Genomic DNA, 20,967 nt, shown 5'->3' with positions numbered 1-20,967 from the left:
ATCTTGATATGACCATTGACACAAGATGAGTAATGATAATAAAAATTTCAAGATAGCTGCTCTGTTGGTAAAATAAAGGTCAGATCAGCCATTTTTTTATTTTGGACCAATACAAATCATTAGATGTTCTTCGGTGATAACTCCATGTGAAGATGATGATCCATTCAAAAGGAGTAGCAATAACAAGATTTTCAAGATGGCTGTGTGGCAAGAACTGGATATCTGAGAAGCAGCATTTTTACATAGGACCAATTAGGCCTTGAGACGAATGTGAAATTTAAGTTTCATGGCAATCCTCCAAGCAGTTTATGAGAAGCGGAGATAACAAACTTATGCTAATTAATGGACTTATGCTAATTAGCTCTCCTGACCTATGAATCCTTTATACACATCAAAGTAGAATAGGAAAATTCCACCAAACATTTTTTTTACCATAAACTCAAGCACAATGAGGTATTTTTGTTTTGTATTTCTGAAAAAAAATTGAGGACTGAAATTTTCCATACCATTTAATAGAGTATGAAATGTTAGGTTTACATTTAATAATCCAGCGTAAACTTTAATTGACATTAAAAAAAACACATTAGCTTTTAAAGAATTTAGCTTTCTTAATGATACAAATGTGAATAGGTCAAAAAGTAAAGTCCACTCTTATCCTCAAGATTCATCGAGATGGACAAAAAAATTAATGAAATAGTTCACAAGCCGGATTTGATGTAGATTTACCATTCAAAAATTATGGAGACTGTGAATTATAAAATGTTTTACCTGCAACTGGACTGAAGAAGCTTTATATACATGTATCTGGGTCAATCAGTGTTAAATGGCTTGTTTGTATGACTGTTTTAGTACATGTATCTGGGTCAATCAGTGTTAAATGGCTTGTTTGTATGTCTGTTTTTAGTACATGTATCTGGGTCAATCAGTGTTAAATGGCTTGTTCGTATGACTGTTTTAGTACATGTATCTGGGTCAATCAGTGTTAAATGGCTTGTTTGTATGACTGTCTGTTTTAGTACATGTATCTAGGTCAATCAGTGCTAAATGGCTTGTTTGTATGACGATCTGTTTTAGTACATGAATTACTGGTAGTTGAAATGAATGTTTATCTTAATCATTGCAAAATATTGCTCATGTAATGATGGAAATTAGGACCACATTTTGTTCACTATTTTTGCAGCACATGTCAAAATAGTTCAAGAATCAGGGCAAAAGTCACGTGTATGGTAGGATCCAGCAAGACTACACTGGTATTCTACACTGAAAAATGTGGATCACACACATAAAAGAATTTGAGAAAACAACAATTCTTCGGACACTGGGTCTCACTTAACTGTACCAATATTAAGCTGTACATGCAAATTCTGAGAATTGCTGGTGACACCAATGATGTAACTAATGCATTGGCTATCAAATACATGTAGTGATAAATTTCTGTCACTGGCATCAAGACTCGACAAAAATATTACATACATACAAATGAAAACTGATCATTATGTACCTTGAGTCTAGACATTGGAGCCGTTTTTGTCATTGGTGCCTCCTCCTTTACAAACACAGAATCGTCATTTTGATCAGCATCTTTATCTGAAGAAGTGGATTTTGTAGAAATGCTGAGGTTGTCATCTTCCACTGGGTAGAAACTAGTCAGTTTGCCCAAACTTTTGCGTTTCTCACTGAATAAAAGCAAAGACTGTGATTTTGGGAATTCATGAAGAATCAATTTAAATGCATAGTTGCCAACCATCCAGACTAGCACATAGTGAAAAGATGATAAAAATTAGTGAATTTTAAAAATCATTGCTAAAAAATACCTTTATTATCTCACAAACTCCTACATTTATTCCAAAAATAGCCAACAATGTTTGCTGTTAAAATAGCCTTCTTTTTTTAAAGTGCTAAACTGGGATCGACTGGCAAGTCATGTTTCTTCAATAAACCAACCTATATGTTAAAAAACCAATTTCGATCTTGGTTTCTGGCACAAAAAATTTCATTGGTACTTGTAACAACATTTACCCATATAATAATCACCTCTTAATCAAATTCTTTCAAAACACTGTCTTCATTGAATGTTTGTTTAAAGAATTTACAGTTGATATGTCAATGCTCCAGTTTTTTAAAATAAAAAATTCCAGTTGGACCCCCATTTTTTTGGCGAGTATTTGTAAAATTTCTCTTATAAATATAGAGTAAAATACATCAAATGTTTGCTACAGGGCAAACTGTAACAGTTGGATACAGTTCTACTAATATTGCAACTAGCAGTATGCGACCATTACCAGCACCATTGTTGATATCACAACTAACACTTAACGGGATAAAGGTTATTTTATTTCTTAACGGGATAAAGGTTATTTTATTTCTGATTTAAGCCAATTGAGAATATGGGAATTTGTGCTTTTTTTGTAATGTGGCATGAATCGATGAATCACTATTGAGTGTGATTTTTTGTAATGTGGCATGAATCCATGAATCACTATCGAGTGTGATTTTTTGTAATGTGGCATGAATCCATGAATCACTATTGAGAGCCATGAAATTCATGCTAAAATCATGAAGGCGGTTGGCAGCTCTGTAATAGGCATGTTTTCAAGTTCATGCTCATGGTACTAATTCAGGTTATTCAAATGGTCAGGCTTTATTTTATTTTTTCCAATCACTCAACAACAGATTGAAGTCTTTGACTTCAGAGGCAATTCAGACTAAAAGTAGTCTCTGTTTACAAGAGATTTTATCAATTACATGCAGAAATTATGCAGATTTTTTATACACAATATTCAAGTATATATCAGCTTTAAAATCCGACTAAATTTTAGCATGTTTCTGCTTGAAATTATTCTGACGAATTGGAATGATTGTCCCATTATGTAATTTAGCCTAAATTACTTCTGAGCTTATGCAAAGTGATATTACTCATATCTGCCTTATAAGAAAGTACTGATTGGTGTATTCAGTCATGCAAATGTTCATTACTCCATCAGAAAAAGTACTGACTGCTACACATTCAGTGATACAAGAAAATGACACTCATTTAATATGCCTAAAGAGAAAGTATTTATTGGTGTAGTCAGTAATGGACAATATAATATTCAGCTATGCATATTACGGGCATAACGACAAACTATTAACCTCATGTTCCATACATTTCACTTACTGCACCAGTATATCATGGTACATTAGAAGACATTTATTCATTAGCTTCACTAAAAACTTCGGAAACTAAAAATCATTGTTGGGCAAGTTAAATGTCATGAAAGTAATTAAATTTTTATATAGAAGAAAGAACACATATTTGAAGTTTGAAAACATTTTCCCTGAATCATCCTTGCCAAGCAAGCCTATCAAATTTGGAGTTATTGCCCTATCTTCTAGCTTGCAGCTAAAATGGGCATTGTAGACCACGATTTGCTCGCACAATATTCAGTCCCAGATCTGGGTTGGCTCAGCTCACATTTGTTTATACATTACATATGAAAAAAAAGAGTATTTTACATGGATTATATATCCCATCCTAATTACAAATTTCTGAAAACAGGAAACCATAGGAGCCCAGTGGTTAGCAAGCCAGACTTGCAACCAGCAAGGCACAGACTCCATTCCTGCTGAGACCGGTCTGGGTTGGCTGCCATGTGTCTCAGGGTATGGAACTGTACCCTAGTTGTCTTGGAATGATTAACCTTTCAATGTATTTCTTCATCATCAAACATCATTAAACAATTTCAAAGTTCAGAACCAACCTGGCTTCCTTTATCTCACTATATGGTTTGATCTTTGGCCCATCTTCTACTTCACTTGGGTCTTTCCCCGTTGAAGCCTCTATTTCTTCAACACGAGCATACATATCCCTAGACTGACTCTTTCTTCGATTCTTCCAACTGCTCAGGTTCTGCAATAAATAAAGAAAGATAGCATACAATTATTATATTATTCATTTTAATCAGTATAATATTATGTCATGTAATGCATATTACAGTGTAGCATAACACCTACTGGCTATATTATAATATAATACCCACTCAGGCTGGCTAAAAGTTTTGCTACAGTGCAGTTTGACACTTAGTTCTGAAATTACCAATTAAGCACACTACACATGTGCTTAAAGGCACCAGCCCAACTGGGGTACCAGAAAAAATTCAAATAATGGTTGATGATAAAACTGAATGTTGTTGTCTTTGTTGTTGTAAGGTTTAACACCATTTTTCAGCACATGATAGGCTATACATGGCAGCCAGTATTGATGGTGGAGGAAGAACTTGGGAAATCCCCGGAAAGAACCACCGACCCTCGAGAAGCTACTGGCAAGCTTTCTCACATACCCACATTGGCTGAATCCGAGATTTGAACCCACGCAGACAGAGGTGAGATGGCAGTGATCCGTAACAGAGAGCACTTTAGACCACTCGGCCACTCGGGACCCCAAAACTGAATGTATTATGTATGACCAATCTAATCTGCATACATGAGTATTTTAATTTGGAATGACGGTAACACTGATATTTTCCCACCATTTTAGCTTCTTTTTTTAAAAAATCTTTTTTTTAAATTTAAATTTCACATGGGGGGGGGGGCATCATAATACTCTCAGTGCTTATGACCCTGAAAGACCTTAATCAAGCATTTATAACACCTACTGGCTGAATATCAGTTATCATCATTTTGTAAAAGATAAATCACTAAATGTATATTAAGTAAAAGAGGTTATCAAACTTTGGCTAAACACTGTTATTTTTATTTCTTTGTAAGGAGTCTGACAATAGATGTCTGCTAAACTGACCTAATTTTCACAACCTAAATTGTAGTCACTGTCAGTTCCTATTATTATGATTTGAAATTAAGTTTTTAATGAATTCTTAGGTCATTACTTATTTTGGTAAATGGATTTTATTTAAATAGCACAAAAATTATCACAACATAATTGGAAAATTACTAATTTACTATGAACCATACATTAATGTAACTCAGCAGAAATTCCAGTCACATGTTCAAAGTTCAACACAGGCAAAACTTCTAGGTGCAAGGGAGACAAAATTGTACAGCTCAGTTAAGCCAATCTGCTGTTTGCACTTATTGTTCCTTCTACTGAAATTCCACATCAAGGTTAAAAATAAGATTATATCTATGGACCAAAAAGGCATAATAAATGCTGCATTCTCTGATTTTATGGGTGAAAATGCATCGTTTTCCTGCTGCAGTCAGCTGCCCCCCCCTTTCATTATTAAAAGTAATAAATTGAGTTTGGAAGACTTTATGTTGACAATAAATACATGTAAGTTATACCAAATAAAGAGGTACAGCTACAAACTGTTCTTGTTCCTGTAGTAGATGTTCACATGAAAAAATCTATGTGCAATGCCATAACTGTCTTATGTGGTGCTTCCTAATAATAATGGGTGGATTATTCTTTACATACAGTCTGTTATCATGATATGATGTGGTTTGCTTATTATGTGAGGTACTTTTGACATTTTTTGTGGTGGCTTCAATTATATATCCCATATTTTTAACATTATATGTCATGGTTTGTTAATTTATCTGGTATTTTGACATTACATGCAGTGGTTTCATTATTATATCTGGTACTTTTGACATTACATGCAATGGTTTCATTGTTATACATGGTACATTTGACATTACATTGGCTGAATTTTGCTGATATTGGATTATTTTTGTCGGTTTCAAACACTTGTAAATGCTTCTGTAATTTCCAACTGTACTTTTACAAGCTTTAGAAAGATGCAAAAGAAAAATGCAGCACATCTTTTAATGTTTCAACTTATATTATTGACATTTTTTCAGGACAGGGATTTTTTTAAGTAAACTTTACAAGTATGATACGATCTAACTGTGTGTTACAGATCTGACATGAAGAATTTGCAGACAACATGCAATACTTGGGACCACTCTGATGTCCTAGTGGTTAGAGCATCTGCCTTGGATGCGGGAGATTGTGGGTTCGATCCCCGGCAGTCATAGTAAAGACTTATAAAAATCGTACTAACAGCAGCCTCGCTTGGTGTTCAGCATTAAGAGGTTAGTGTTAGGACTGGTCGGACTGGTATCAGGATAATGTGACTGGGTGTGACATCATGCTACATGTCTGTGGCATGATGCCCCAGTGCTAGACATCACTATAAACTGCCACAATGCAAACATTGTTGCGACATGACTGAAAAATTGTTAAAGCTACCTTAAAAATCCAAATCACACACACACTCACACACATGCACACACACACACGCACACGCACACAATACTTTGGGATCAAGTCAACCTGTTAAAGTCAAGCAGGTTTGTATGTATAACTATGTTTCAGTTACTTTCCACATTCAATTAAACAAACGTATTTCATCAAGACATTGTCTTGATTATTCACTACTACCTACAATGTTGAATGAGATGGAGGTCAGGATCAGGTTCATATTAAACTGATGTGGGTCAAGATCAGGTTCATATTAAACTGGAAGTGGATCAGGATCAGGTTCATATTAAACTGGAAGTGGGTTAGGATCAGGTTCATATTAAACTGAAAGTGGGTCAGGATCAGGTTCATATTAAACTGGAAGTGGGTCAGGATCAGGTTCATATTAAACTGGAAGTGGGTCAGGATCAGGTTCATATTAAACTGGAATTGGGTCAGGATCAGGTTCATATTAAACTGGAAGTGGGTCAGGATCAGGTTCATATTAAACTTGAAGTGGGTCAGGATCAGGTTCATATTAAACTGGAAGTGGGTCAGGATCAGGTTCATATTAAACTTGAAGTGGGTCAGGATCAATCAATAAGTAATATTTCCCTATCTCACAAGAAGCTTCATGGGAAGGGGGAGAGACTGAAATTTATAATTTTGTCTAAAAATGCATGTTTCTTGAAAATCATCACAAAGTTGGAATCCTATGCATTTGTAAAGCAAGTTCAGAATGTGAAGTCATGTTGACCAAGCCCTTATACATTGATAATGCAACAGAAAACAAAAAGATTATAAAAAAAATGCAGATGCTGAGTGCAAAGACAAAAAGAAATGTAATGCACCGTGTATTCTCAAATGACAAACTTGAGTTACTGCTTCAACTTCAATAAAATATATACAAAACTCTTGTTGCAATTGCAGCCTTTCCCTCAATCAGACGTCAATAAAATACTATATAAAACTATTGTTGCAATTGCAGCCTTTCCCTCAATCAGATGTCAGTAAAATACTATTTAAAACTCTTTTCATAATTGCAGCCTTTTCCTCAATCAGATGTGGTCACCAATAGTTTTGACTAACCATTTCCACGTTATAATTCTTTGCTCTGAAAATCATCCATAAAGCATTGCAAGGCCTATCTCCTCCAACAAGCCTTTCCAACTTTCTCTGGCATACAATATTTTTCCCATCTATTCATCTGTATCTTCTAAAATCCTGTCAAATTTTTCAATGGAAATTAAATTGGCACCAAAAACACTAAAACATGGTGACAAAATGCTTTGAAATAACAAATAACATCAAATAAATCTACTGTGCTATGCAAAGTGTGCATGCATGTAACTACTTGACCCCTAAAACTGCCTTAACTTTGCATAAAACTAGGTAATCCCTGTAACCAATGAGATGTCTTGTGGGTAAAAGTAGAAGAAAATGACTGAAACTTTTATGTATTTAATAAATGAGCATGTTATATTTTCTGCATAAGTATATACACCATGACAGTTATCATCAGATGACCTTCATATGACCTACACACCAGGACAGTTATCATCAGATGACCTTCATATGACCTACACACCATGACAGTTATCATCAGATGACCTTCATATGACCTACACACCATGAGAGTTAATATGAGATCACACTCACTAATCTCCTTCATAGTTTGGTAATATCAACTTGCAGGATAATGGTTGGAAAAACTAATGAACTATTAATTAATTTAATAAATTAACATGTCATATTTTATGTGTAATTGCCTACAGACCATGACAGTTATCATCCGATCACCATCATATGACCTTTACTTTATACTACGTTATCTGTTTTACTCCATCTTTGAGTTCATGATATTTATTGAGTTAAACTAGGTAATAATATCTATCACTGAACATTCCCATATATGACCACAATAATATGAAGTCACAAACACCATGTCATAATTACTGACACCAGTTAGCGATTAATTGCAACCTGAGACTAACACACTGTCATTAGCATTACAGGATAAACAGTTTTGGTTTGATCTGAACATGCAAACTTTATTTAATGGGTCATGTGTGTGTGTGATTAGGATTTTTAATGTAGCTTTAACAATTTTTCACTCATATTGCTATGATATCTGTAGTGTGGCAGTTTGTAGTGATGTCTAGCACTGGGGCATCATGCGGCAGACAACTGTAGCATGATGTCCCACCCAGTCACATTATCCTGACACCAGACCGACCGTCCTAACACTAGCCTCTTAATCTTAATGCTGAGAGCCTAGCGAGGCAGGTGTTAGTACCATTTTTGTAATTCTTTGGTATGACTTGGCCAGGGTTCAAACATGCAACCTCCCACTTCAGAGGCAGATGCTCTAACCACTAGGCCACCGGAGCGGTCCATTTAATGGTTTGAATAATTATATTAGCAGGAAGCAGTTCATGACATTTAATTAGTTTAATAATTTTGATATTAAATGAGCACGTACTCGTGTAAAAATCCTCTATTTACCACATACTGCTTACATTAGCTTTACAATTTCTTCATAACAGTGCTATGGTGCAAGGTACCAACTACTGAATCTTGTTTGGGTGGGGTCCTGGAAGCTAGACTTTTCTTTTTTAATCTGTTTGGTGTTTTTTTCCTGAACAAGGCAGAAGGACATTAAAGGATAAGGCAAGAACTGTTTATAACTGACAATTCATGTTTTTTATGCAGATGAAAGCAAAACTTTTTGTTACAAGAAATGGAACATTGGATTAATTTTTTTAAAATCCCAGTCATCCCCCCCAATAAATGGTTGTTGCCTAAGTTTGAAACAAATTTCTATCAATGCAGACCAAATAATCCACTACTTTCAATCAGAGTAGTTACTGTTTTTAAAGAATTCACTTTTATCTATCTATTAGTAATTTTGTACACATACATCATGCCATATGCTGAATCTCTGAAGCAGGTGTAATTGAATTGAGCAAAGTTACTTCCATTGCACTGACAACTAGACCAACATGTTATTCTTTTTCTCTGAAGACTAGTGTAACTGTATACAAGACCAAAATTGTAAACATTCAAATCAAAGAATGTTATTTGCATACTCACTATGGTACCCAAAATATTTCCATCAAAATCTGTATTAATCTTAAAAACTTGGTATTCTTTCAAGCAACATTTTGCCCCATATCTTCTCGAGCAATGGAGTGTTTATATTCTGAATGTCATCTCCTTCAGCTCATTTTGTCTGACCCAAAAAAATCCATTTGATATACTTAAAGAAACCTGTTTGGCTACTTCATTACAGTGTGTGTATTAGATTTTTTTAAAAATAGAAAATAGCAAATGACTTCTGGGTTATGAATAGAGCTATTCTTTTCAGTGAGGTTGGGTGGGAATGAAGGCTGGCTTGATAATCATAACTGGGTCATCAGAGTTTTCTAACAACACTGTATGTCTTGTCGCCATTGTATAAACTGTAACCTACCCAGTAAACATTTGTGCAAGACACGCACATTTTAAGCCATTGACTATCCAAAAAGAAAACATAATATAATCCTGGGAAATATAACATACTTGCTCATAAATTAAGTCCAACATGCAAACAACACACACCCTGATCTTCTAAATAATGTATTTGTAAATAAGGTTTTACACTTGACACAATTTTTTAACTTTTCAACCACATACACAAACAATTTATTGAAAATTAACCTGAGGCTTTTGTACTCATGATAAGGACTTCACTGGCTGACTGATTTAATCTCTACTGACTGTTAATATCACCTGATGGAATAGTGAGATGTTAACAGATTGTCCCAGATGTCACATGCAGCAGGTTGTAACGGCCACCAATTTCTGTTCAGCATTGGTTTGTGCACATGGATCTAGACTGATTCCTTAAGCCTCAAACCAGGCTTGTTCTGGATCTAGGATTTTTACAGAGTTTCAAGTTACAGTATGGTCAGGGCAAACATTTTGGATGTGCCGTGATACTTCAGATTCATGATGGCAATGAGTCGTGATTGCACTGACTTTCATCATGTCCTTCACACTTAATGTGATAGATAGGTCCACCAATATCTCTCTTTATCAGACTTATCCTTAGGGTGAACTAGCATCTGTTTTAGGGTCTAGTGTGGTTTGAAATTTTGTGTCACTGGAAAATGCACTTCAGGCACTTGGAGGTCCCTTTTACATTTGGTAGGATGATGTTACATTCTGAAACTATTCTCCAAGTTAGTCTATTTTCCCTGATATTGTCATTCAGACTTGAGATTTGAGCCTGTTGGAAACCTTTCTTAATTGGCCATTCTGAATAATGATAACTCTTGAGGGCAGCAATGACACAGTGTAGTCCTTGTTTTAAATCTTTTGAGTCAGATGAAACAACTTTGGCTCCGTGATGTAATGTTCTCACCACCCTAAGTTTCTGATCTAATGGATGGTACAAGTCAAAATCAAGGTACTGGTTGGTATGTGTAGGTTTATGATAAACCATAATTTTCAAAATGCTGTCATTGTTTCTGATGATGTTTATGTCCAAAAAAGATAATCCACCATTTTGTTCCTTTTCAGAGGTGAATTTAATATCTAGATTGATGCTATTTATGTGATTTGTGAATTCTGTTACATATTCTACCTTAATTTGTGCTTAGAGTATGTGTCGTCAACATATCTGTACCACCAACATGGGGGCTGGGGAGCAGTGGTGAGTACTAACAATCCTCCGAGCAATGTTAACAGCCAGTAGAGATTGAATCAGTCTGCTGATGAAGTCCTTTAGTATAAGGATGAAAGCTTCAGGTCAGCTTTCTTTGTATTGTTTGTGTATGTGGTTGAAAATTTAAAAATATTGTCAATTATGAATAATATTACAAGACAGTTAAGTTTTCACCAAAGGTTCTATACTGTTTGTTCTACTGATTACTTCTAACAGGCTGCAGAGACCCTCATCTGCTTATACATTATACACAGGCATGCGCAGTTGGATTCGACTTGAAAGGAATTACATACGTTATCCATCTTTGCATACCATGCATTCATGTTGTCTTTTGAGAGTCTGTAAATGTGATGTTTTAAGATTTAGAGGCTGACACCACCAAGATAAAATGTTGCAGAAAAATGAGCAGTAGTTTTTAACTTATTGTAATGGGTATAAAATGTTACGTTTGGCCAAAAATGAAATTTGTCTTATCTGTACTTCAACTTGTGAATACAACTGTAAGAGAAGCAACCAAACAATACTAGAGAATTAGAACCCCCAATAATATACTTTCTTAATTATTAATGTTTAGGGTTCATTTCAGGCTATGCCACTAAACTAGTGGCCCTTATTTTTCATCTTTGAAGCAAGAAATTTTCCTCTGTGATGCCTATAGAGAGAAAAAAATCCTAGAAAATAAAGATAAAAAAATCTTAGATTGACTGAATCAAGCACATTCTAAAGCTGGCTTACTGAATACAGTACACAAGCACTAAATGATTATTTTCAATGGCTAGCAGAAATGTCTGATTTTACGTAGCTTATGCACCAAACAAAACCACATGATCAATGATCATGGATAGAAAATGTAATGAAGAGAAAATGAAATCTTTAAGTAGCTGATGGGAATGAAATAATGTGGAGTTCAAAATAAATTCTAGAGGCAAATGTTTCTCAAGTCAGAGTAACAAAAATCACTGTGCAGCAACTGGAGAGGCTGATTTGTGTTTCAATTTTCTAGAATAAACATGAAATCAGAATGGATATTCATACCCCTCCTCCATTTTCTTTAAATGATGCCACTATGGAGCTAATGAGAAGTGCCAGATAGTTTTGCAGTGTGAGTGATTTTGTAATGATATTAAACTACCAACCATTTAATCAGTGTTTTATCTACAAATAGCTTCATGTAAGTCATTTGAAACATCAAGGCAAAAAACAGTGAGTCAAAATCCAAACCTATGAGTCCTATTCAAGCCTATGATCAGTCTTCAGTAGTTTTTAAAAATAATTACATTGTTTAAATATACAACAAAAATATAATGTGACTAAAGCCAATAAGGCAATTCCCTTGCCAGAAGCATCTGAACATTCTGCATTTGTTAAAAATCTTGTTGATGGTTTCATGTCATCAGAAATAATCTGAGCATATATGACAAGCCCCTTATTGTTGTATGTCAGTGCTTTCATCTGCCATTGCTGTCACAAATGATGAATTTTGCAGGTCACATATAAGACTATCCTCAACAGCATTTGACAGGCTCTCCAGCAACTCTGAACAGGAAGTAGCCGAGTCATACTGATCGGCAGAATTCTTCAAAATGCCAATGGAATCAATTTCTTCAGCCGCAAAGTCATGTATTAAATTAAGAAGAGATTTGTATTTTAAAAAAGGGATGTCTTCTACACTCAGCCAATGTACACACTTAAGTAGCACTGTCACTGCTATGTCTTGCTTGTAAAACTGTACTGAAATCTGTCTGGTGTTGACTGGACCTTCAATCGGCAGTTTTTGTTATGATTACAAAGCATGCTTGCCAGTGTACTGTTCTTAAAGTATGCACATTTAGTCATGGAGTTTTTTTTAAGTCTCTGTACATATATAGCAAAACATAAAGATGTCCTCACTGCCACATTCTTCACTCGACTTTTTTTAAAAACATTGCCATAGTATGTTTTCAAATTTTGCTGCACAAACTTTTACGTTTTCTCGTACGAGTAGCCGGTACATCATCTTTAGATGATGAAGTCTCCACTGGTTCGATAACAATACTATTATCAACAGTCGGTTCTACAAACACGGTCCAAATGATAATTTCATTTGCTTCAGATCTATTTTAATTTTTTTGCCTTTGATGCCATTTTCAGTCGAATGCTGACAGAATCTTGGAACAACACAAGGCATACACTTGAGCAAATGTAAATTGTTGCTTCACTGCGTGACAAGGATACAGATAAAATAATAGTTTCTCATGAGACTCACTTTAAAATCACATGTTTATTTTCCGCCTCTTTCTTGTGTGTGGTGATATATATGGTTCTAACATCCTGTTGCCACAAATGATGTGACAGTTACTGGTCACGTAAGTTCAGCTCCTGAGGCTCCACACTCACTTGTATATTATAACATCAGCATAAGAAACTGATGTGCACATGTTTTCCCTGTTTGGGAGAGTTGTAATCTAGATAATAAATTAGTTATAGCAAACCTTTATTTTGTGTTAATCAGCAAAAAATAATATTTGGGTCTGTGAAATTATATACCAGTGATGTTTTTTAGACCAAACATTTGTTTGGTGTTTATCAGCAAAATATAACATTGGGGTGTGTCAGTTTATGTAGTCTTGATGACTTTTGTTTATCAAATCAGAGAGGTCTGCATATTTGACATATGATGCATGGATAGATAAAACACTGTTTAATTTGGGAAGGAGGGATACGCGAAACCCTGGTATTTTCTTTGGAGCCACATTATTTTTATACAGAAAGAAAACTTTTTTTCAACTATTATAATGGATATAACAAGGTGCTTTAGGCTATAAATCACAGCAATAATACTTTTTTGAAGCTTTTGGAGAAAAAATATATTTTCAAAAAAATCCCAGCTCATCCCCTCCCCCACCATTAAATAGTATGTCCTTTACTGCACAAAGATACTGATTTGTTATTACTGGGCTTTACCACTATTATTGGCACCTATTATGCTATAAATATACAAAAAATCTGTATAAAAATCAAATGCAAGAGCTGATGTCCAGATGGAAAGATCCCAGGAAGAACCACTGACCCATAGATAGCTACATGCAGGTTTTCTCACTTATGGACACTGGTCAGCCAAGACTTAAATCCATGTGGGGAGAGGTGAGATGTGACTGATCTGTGAAGGCAAATGCCTTTGACCACTCAACCACCTGCATAAAGATAGTGAAATCTGCTTATAAAGGACACTAAAGGAATTATAAAAGGATGTACTTTAAAATGAGATGAGACATAAAATTGAATTTTTTGAAAAGCAATCATTTATAAATTTTGTCTTCAATAACAGTTCCCAGACTGGCCTAGTGAACTAAATTAAGTGCTCGCCTTTAACTTATAATCACTACCATCTCACCACTGTCTGCATGGGTTCGAGTCTCCAACTTGGCCAATGTGGGTATGTGAGAAAGATACCAGTAGCTTCCTGTGCATTGGTGGTTCTTCCCATGATTTTCCCAGGTTTTTCCTCCACCAATTATACTGGTCACCATGTTTAGCCTATCCTACACTAAGAAATGGTGTTAAACCCTAAAACAACAACAGCAACATTATCTTCAGTAACTGTCCAACCAATGGAGATAACTGCTATGGATCATTGTCCAATGTGAGTATGAGTTTAGTATATGGAGGTGACGGCTAAAGCAGGCTGTTTTGTGTAAGCAAGTGGTGAGTCTATGGAGGTGACAACCGTGTAAGCAAGTATACAGTCTTATAATGGAGGTGTCAGCTAAAGCAGGTTGCTTTGTGGAAGCAAGTATCCAGTCTATGGAGTACACAGCTAAGGCAGGTTGACTTATGTGAATGTGTCCAGTCTGTGGAAGTAACATACAGCTTAATACAGTTGCTTTGTGTAAGCAAGTGTCCAGTCAGTGAAGGTGACAGCTAAGTTACACATGATATTTTACCATTTGTGGTTTCAATTTTTGAATATTTTTCTTTTATTTCTTCATGATTTCCTCAGTAACTTGATTTTTGTCCTCCAATAAACAACCTTCACAAGTAAATAATTTTCCCCTCTCCATTTTTGTATAGTGGACAAATTGGTAATTACAAGGCCACACAACAACCTTGCTGTGTGATATATGACCAAAGGTTCGACATAAAACAGCCTGTCAACTCCCCCACTGCCAACCGAATTATGAAGCACTCTGCCAAAAAACGGCAACATTGTAAGAATGTTCAAGTCAAATAACTGATGAAAATAGAACAAGGTATGGGTGACAGACATAACAAGTCAGCATTGTCCACGTGTCAGTGATTAAACCACTTAAATGAACATCAGGCCATTGAGGCCAGGAAAAGACAAGTCAATTTTCTAAGACCCATTCGGGAAATTAGTTTTAAAAGCAGCTATTCTTCCTAAGAGAATTTCTGCTTTAGGTAAGCTCAAAAAGATACATGTACTGAATCACCAAGTGAGCAATATGTGTAATGTGCATTTGATTCCATTGCAGTTTCTCTTCATTGGATAAACGGGAGAAATGTCAGCAAGGTATGTATCATGCATATCTATCCAAGGACCTACCTGGAATTAGATTTTTTTATCAAAATTGTATTCATCAAGGACATTTTACCTGTTATACCACCTACCTGGAATCTAAAATTTTTTAATTTACAAAATCATATTCATCAAGGACTGTTTACCTGCTACACTACCTACCTGGAATCTAAAATTTTTAATTTACAAAATCATATTCATTAAGGGCTGTTTACCTGTTACACAACCTACCTGGAATCTAAATTTTTTAATTTACAAAATCATATTAATCAAGGACAGTTTACCTGCTACACTACCTACCTGGAATCTAGATTTTTTAATTTACAAAGTTGTATTCATCTGCCATACTAGATACATGTACATCATGATGGAGAACATACACTTTTTTCTTGCTGATACTCCAAGTGATTTTAGCCTTTTCTGAATCTCTCTGGGCTTCTGGACATACTGAAAGAGCAGCCATGAAAAATAAACCTCTTTATCTTTGAGGCACAATAATAAGTTTGTCAGAATTCTACTCTTGTATGAGAAAACTAACTTAGATATGAATATTTTTTCTCTTACCGACTGCCAGTCATCACCACTGTCCTTATCAACCACCTTCACCCTCATTTTGCTGATCTCCTTTGCCATCTCTATCTGAGTTTTAGCCACCTTGGCTAGATCTTTGGCACCACTTGTTTTAATGAACTGCAGAGGATCTTGTGATGCTGCACTCTGCCGCCTTGTTGCATGATTTGATCGTGAATGTCCATCAGCACTGCCTGATGACTGTCTTGAATGGTTGCCATGGTAACTACCATCCATACTGTCTGAGGAGAGAGACCTTCCATGTGACCCCTGGGATAAGTCTGGAGAGCTTTGGTACATGCTATCTTGTCGGTCATCTGAGTAGATTGGAGTAGTTGTGGAAAATCCACTACCACTGGGATAGAGGGAACCTGTGCTTGGGTAACGACGCATTTCAGACCTCACCGGCATATTATCAGTATCATCTAAACTTGACTCTGAGCCTCTCTCATAAGAACCAAAAGAGTCATAAGAACTATCACGAGTGTGCCTGTTTTCAAAAGCAGGCTGTTTCACACCATTTCCAGAATTTTGATCATGTAATCCATATGAATTAGACTGTTCAGTGGGCTCCCAAGAGTCATGGTGAAAAGATTCATTTGAAATAATATCCTTGTCGTGATGGTTAATCAAAGCACTGAAAGCACTGAAGTCTAAATGAGGACCATTAAAACTGTGAACTACAGCTTTCCCAAGCCAGTAGATTGTTATGGAAACCTGCAAAATAAGAAACAACCGTATGCTCATCTATATTACAATAAACAGAGTAATTAATGTGCCATTTATTTCTCTAATGACATGGGTAAAGGCATCTAGAAAGTTCAATGGATGAGACTTCAAGTGTTAATCTCTTTCTTTGCCAAAAATTACTTAAACCAACATATTTTAAGCATCCTCACTTGTGACATGTTGGAGCACTGGACTTTCACATTTTCACATAGCTAAGAGCAACACAATAAAAATAACTTAAAAATGACTATAGATTCGCACACATTTTCTTGTACTGCAAAATCACTTCAAAGTATATACATTGGTGCGCATTTTCTTCTACTAGAAAATCACTTACAAATGTACAGATTGGTACACATTTTCTCACACAATAGAATCACTTAAAAATGTATAGAGTGGCACAAATTTTCTTGTACAACAAAATTACTTAAAAATGTACAGATTGGTCCACATTTTCTCATACTAGAAAGTCATATAAACATGTTTAGATTGGCATATATTTTCTCACACCACAAAATCACATAAAAATGTATAGATTGGTACACATTTTCTTGCACCACTCTTAGCTGAACATCTATTCCCAAGTAAAGACAATTACACAGAAAAGTATGGATAAATTGAACCTTAATTGTCTTTAAAATAATAACTGCACAAGTCTTTCACAAGAGACTCAAGTCAGGGTGAAACAAATTACACAACACTGTTGCGTATCAAAACAATTCACAATACACTGCCTACAATATGACACATTATTGATATAAATATCATCTTGATGGTCTTTTCATCTTTATAAGGTCTCTCAGTTGTTGTTGTTGTAGGGTTTAACACCTTTTTTCAACACACGATAGGCTATACATGACAGCCAGTATTAATGGTGGAGGAAGAACCCAGGAAATCCCCAGAAAGAACCACCGACCCATGAGAAGCTACTGGCAAGCTTTCTCACATACCCACACTGGCTGAATCCGAGACTCGAACCCACGCAGAGGTGAGATGGCAGTGATTTGTAATGGAGAGCGCTTTAGACCACTCAGCCACTCGGGGCCCCAGGTCTCTCAGTAGTAGTGATGCACTGTTTAATATGTGTTGACATTTTGGTTATATTTTCTGAAGGAAAATCTTATCTAGAACAAGTCTTAATGTGGAGCCGAGATTTATAGAAACATGATCTGTTCATGATATCTAGAAAAGATATTATATACTGTTGGCTATTCTGTATGTGTGTGATAATAATGTCACTATATCTACTACCAATCTTTGCAACCCAAGGGTTTTTATAATCAAATGCCCAAAAAGTCTTGGACCTTTTGAAGGAATAAAGTATACAAGAAATTATGACTTTAAACATATTACCATTATCCCTTTTTCAAATAAATTTTACACAGTTATAAGATCTTTATCTTGTAGAACATTATTTTGATGTTTATTTGGAATTGTTCATCTCTAAATATTTTTATACAATTTCTTTTACTATTACATTATTTTAATTTTACTTTCAATGGCACTATAAAACCACTATTATTCTTATATGTTGCTAACATACATATCCCCTATAATCGAACTCTATTTCCTCTTTCATTCCAAAGAGAGGGGAGAATTTCCCTTTCAAGTTTCTGAATCCCTGACATAAAAGACTTCTAAAACGGCCAAATCAGTCACACCAATGATAACCACATTAACTATATTCATATATCAGAGCTGGGTACCATTTTCTACTGCAGTATACCTCGGTATTTCTCAATATGCCACGATACATACCAAGGAATACCAAAATAATTATCTGAGACCAACACTTTAATTTTCGGGGGCAAAGCCAGACACTTTTTCTCAAAATTCCCATTTGTCAAAGGATAAAAAGATATCTTTCTGTGTGAAATAACACCATATAATATCCATTATATTATTTGAAAAAATTTTTTACTATCTTGAGATTAAAATGAGTAAATTATATCACAACAAAAGAAAAGCACATCCCCTCTTGACAATTAAATAGTCAATTCTTTATAATATATCAATCTACTATGTTCATGTTAATTGCTGTGTAAGAAAGTTGTCATCTTGTAACTGCAGCTGAAGTGGGATGATTACACTATAGTTAACACCCTGTACAAGACATTATACTGAAATCAGAGAATATTCTGATAATAATAGGAAGCATTCACACTGAAGCCTACAATTTACTAGTTACAATACTGATATAATAGGCAGGGAAACTCGCAGTGGCACGCTAACAGCTGGGTAAGATAAGTCATCAGAGAGGGCCAGTAAACATAAAACACAACCAAGAAAATATATCATATACTTGAGATATTAAGTAAAACTCAAAAAGAAAACATTACTACTCCTACAAGTGTTCAGATGATTTGCAGTCTTGCAACCCAATAAATGTATTTAATACATTACCATATTTGAGTAAAAGTTACTAAAACATGACATTTTTTAAAAATCCAACATTTTTCCAAAACATGTCATTTGGCCACCAAGCTGACATATGTGACTCATGTCAAATAGGTTTAAAGGATTGTTGTTGTTGTAGTTGTTGTATGTTTTAACGCCATTTTTAAGCACAAGATAGGCTATATATGGCGGCCAGTATTAATGGTGAAGGAAGAACCCAGGAAATTCCCGGAAAGAACCACCGACCCTCGAGAAGCTACTGGCAAGCTTTCTCACATACCACATTGGCCGAATCCGAGACTTGAACCTACGCAGACAGAGGTGATATGGCAGTGATCTGTAACGGAGAGTGCTTTAGACCACTCGGCCACTCGGGGCCCCGGATTAAAGGATTGTAACTATAATTATATTTGTAATAGTCAATATCAATCTTAGTCAAATACAACTAATTTGCAAAAATATAATAATTTTTTTGATTGTTTTGTCAGGAAAAATTAAAAAATGCTGTTCATATATTAAATTCATAACAAGATTACTTGTGAATTGGCATACATTACATATGGATAGAAACTAATGAAGCACTGATAAAGAAAAAGTACTGTTGTAGATACCACTGGAAAAATATACTGTGGTAAACCAGTAATACCACACACCTTATATATATATATATATATATATATATATATATATATATATATGTGTGTGTGTGTGTGTAAAAAGGGAGAGAGAGAGAGAGATAGAGAAAGAGAGAGAGAAAGAAAGAGAGAGAGAAAGAAAGAGAGAGAGATATAGACAGAGAGAGATAGAGAGAGAGAAAGAGAGAGATAGAGAAAGAGAGAAAGAAAGAGAGAGAGATAGAGAGAGAGAAAGAAAGAGATAGAGAGAGAGAAAGAAAGAGAGATAGAGAAAGAAAGAGAGAAAGAGAGAGAGAGAGATAACGAGAGAAAGAAAGAGAGAGAGATAAAGAGAGAGAGAAAGAGAGAGAGAGAGAGAGAGAGAGAGAGAGAAAGAAAGAGAGAGAGATAGAGAAAGAGAGAGAAAAAGAAAGAGAGAGAGAGAAAGAGAGAGAGAGAGAGAAGATGCACATCATTGCAATACTGGCCATGTTTCGTTGATAAAAAGTGTAACTTCTCGTAATGTAACATAAAAAAATGGCTCCCTTTTTGCTGAGTCCACCTTTTATTTAGTGAGGAAGTAATAATTTTAACACTGACATTAATGCACAAATTGTTGTCACTGACCTTAATATACAATGTGGAAGGAAGGACAGATGGGCATGCAGACGAATCCCCCAAATGAACAAATCGATTAACTTCACAGGGACATGAATCCCTGGCACAAAAAGGTATGAACATGTAATCTGATTAAAGACTTGACTGGTTTTGAAATGTCCTGGATGGCTCTCTTTGATGTCCAGGGGCAAATACCTTGTGACCAGTCAATGCTAGCATGGTAGACAGTTTTTATTGTAGGTAGTAGAACAACAAACAATAAAATTGGACTATTATGACACTATACATTAACTCCTGTACTGGAAAAGATAGTTTGTCATGCAAAGTCCTCATTTATTTTGGTACTTCAGAGCACACTGCTGAAGTCAAATTAACCTTAAAGCAGGAAATGTTATTCTGTGCTAAATATGTGCCAAATCAATGGTAATTTTGCAATCAAATTTGGTTTTGAATACAGTCTCTAAAGAATTATCTATCATGATAAATGGTTTTCCTATTACCAAAGGTGAACAATGTTTTTCCTATCACCAAATTAACAAAAGGGTCAAGTCGAGACATGCATAGCTAGTTATTATGTCCATTTTATTATGACCCTGCCTGATAATAACCAGGTCCAGCTTTTACTGGTACTTCT

General features: G+C 35.3%; 1 protein-coding gene across 3 annotated transcripts in view; it reads right to left on the bottom strand.

Moving 5' to 3' along the window:
* Positions 1-20,967, bottom strand: part of LOC149797495 (uncharacterized) — a 361,807-nt gene that overhangs the window by 82,933 nt on the left and 257,907 nt on the right. For all 3 annotated transcript variants that reach the window (XM_089962310.1, XM_089962312.1, XM_089962311.1), the window contains exons 6-8: positions 15,970-16,692; positions 3,741-3,889; positions 1,502-1,676 (exon numbers count right to left, since the gene is read on the bottom strand). In XM_089962310.1, the coding sequence (XP_089818436.1) occupies positions 1,502-1,676; positions 3,741-3,889; positions 15,970-16,692 (1,047 nt within the window). The remainder of the gene's footprint in view (positions 1-1,501; positions 1,677-3,740; positions 3,890-15,969; positions 16,693-20,967) is intronic.

The sequence above is a fragment of the Sinohyriopsis cumingii genome, chromosome 6 (assembly GCF_028554795.1).
Source record: "Sinohyriopsis cumingii isolate HCF-2022 chromosome 6, ASM2855479v2, whole genome shotgun sequence".
NCBI lineage: Eukaryota > Metazoa > Mollusca > Bivalvia > Unionida > Unionidae > Sinohyriopsis > Sinohyriopsis cumingii.
Note: the sequence above shows the minus strand (reverse complement) of the source record. Positions and strands in the feature narration are given on the sequence as shown.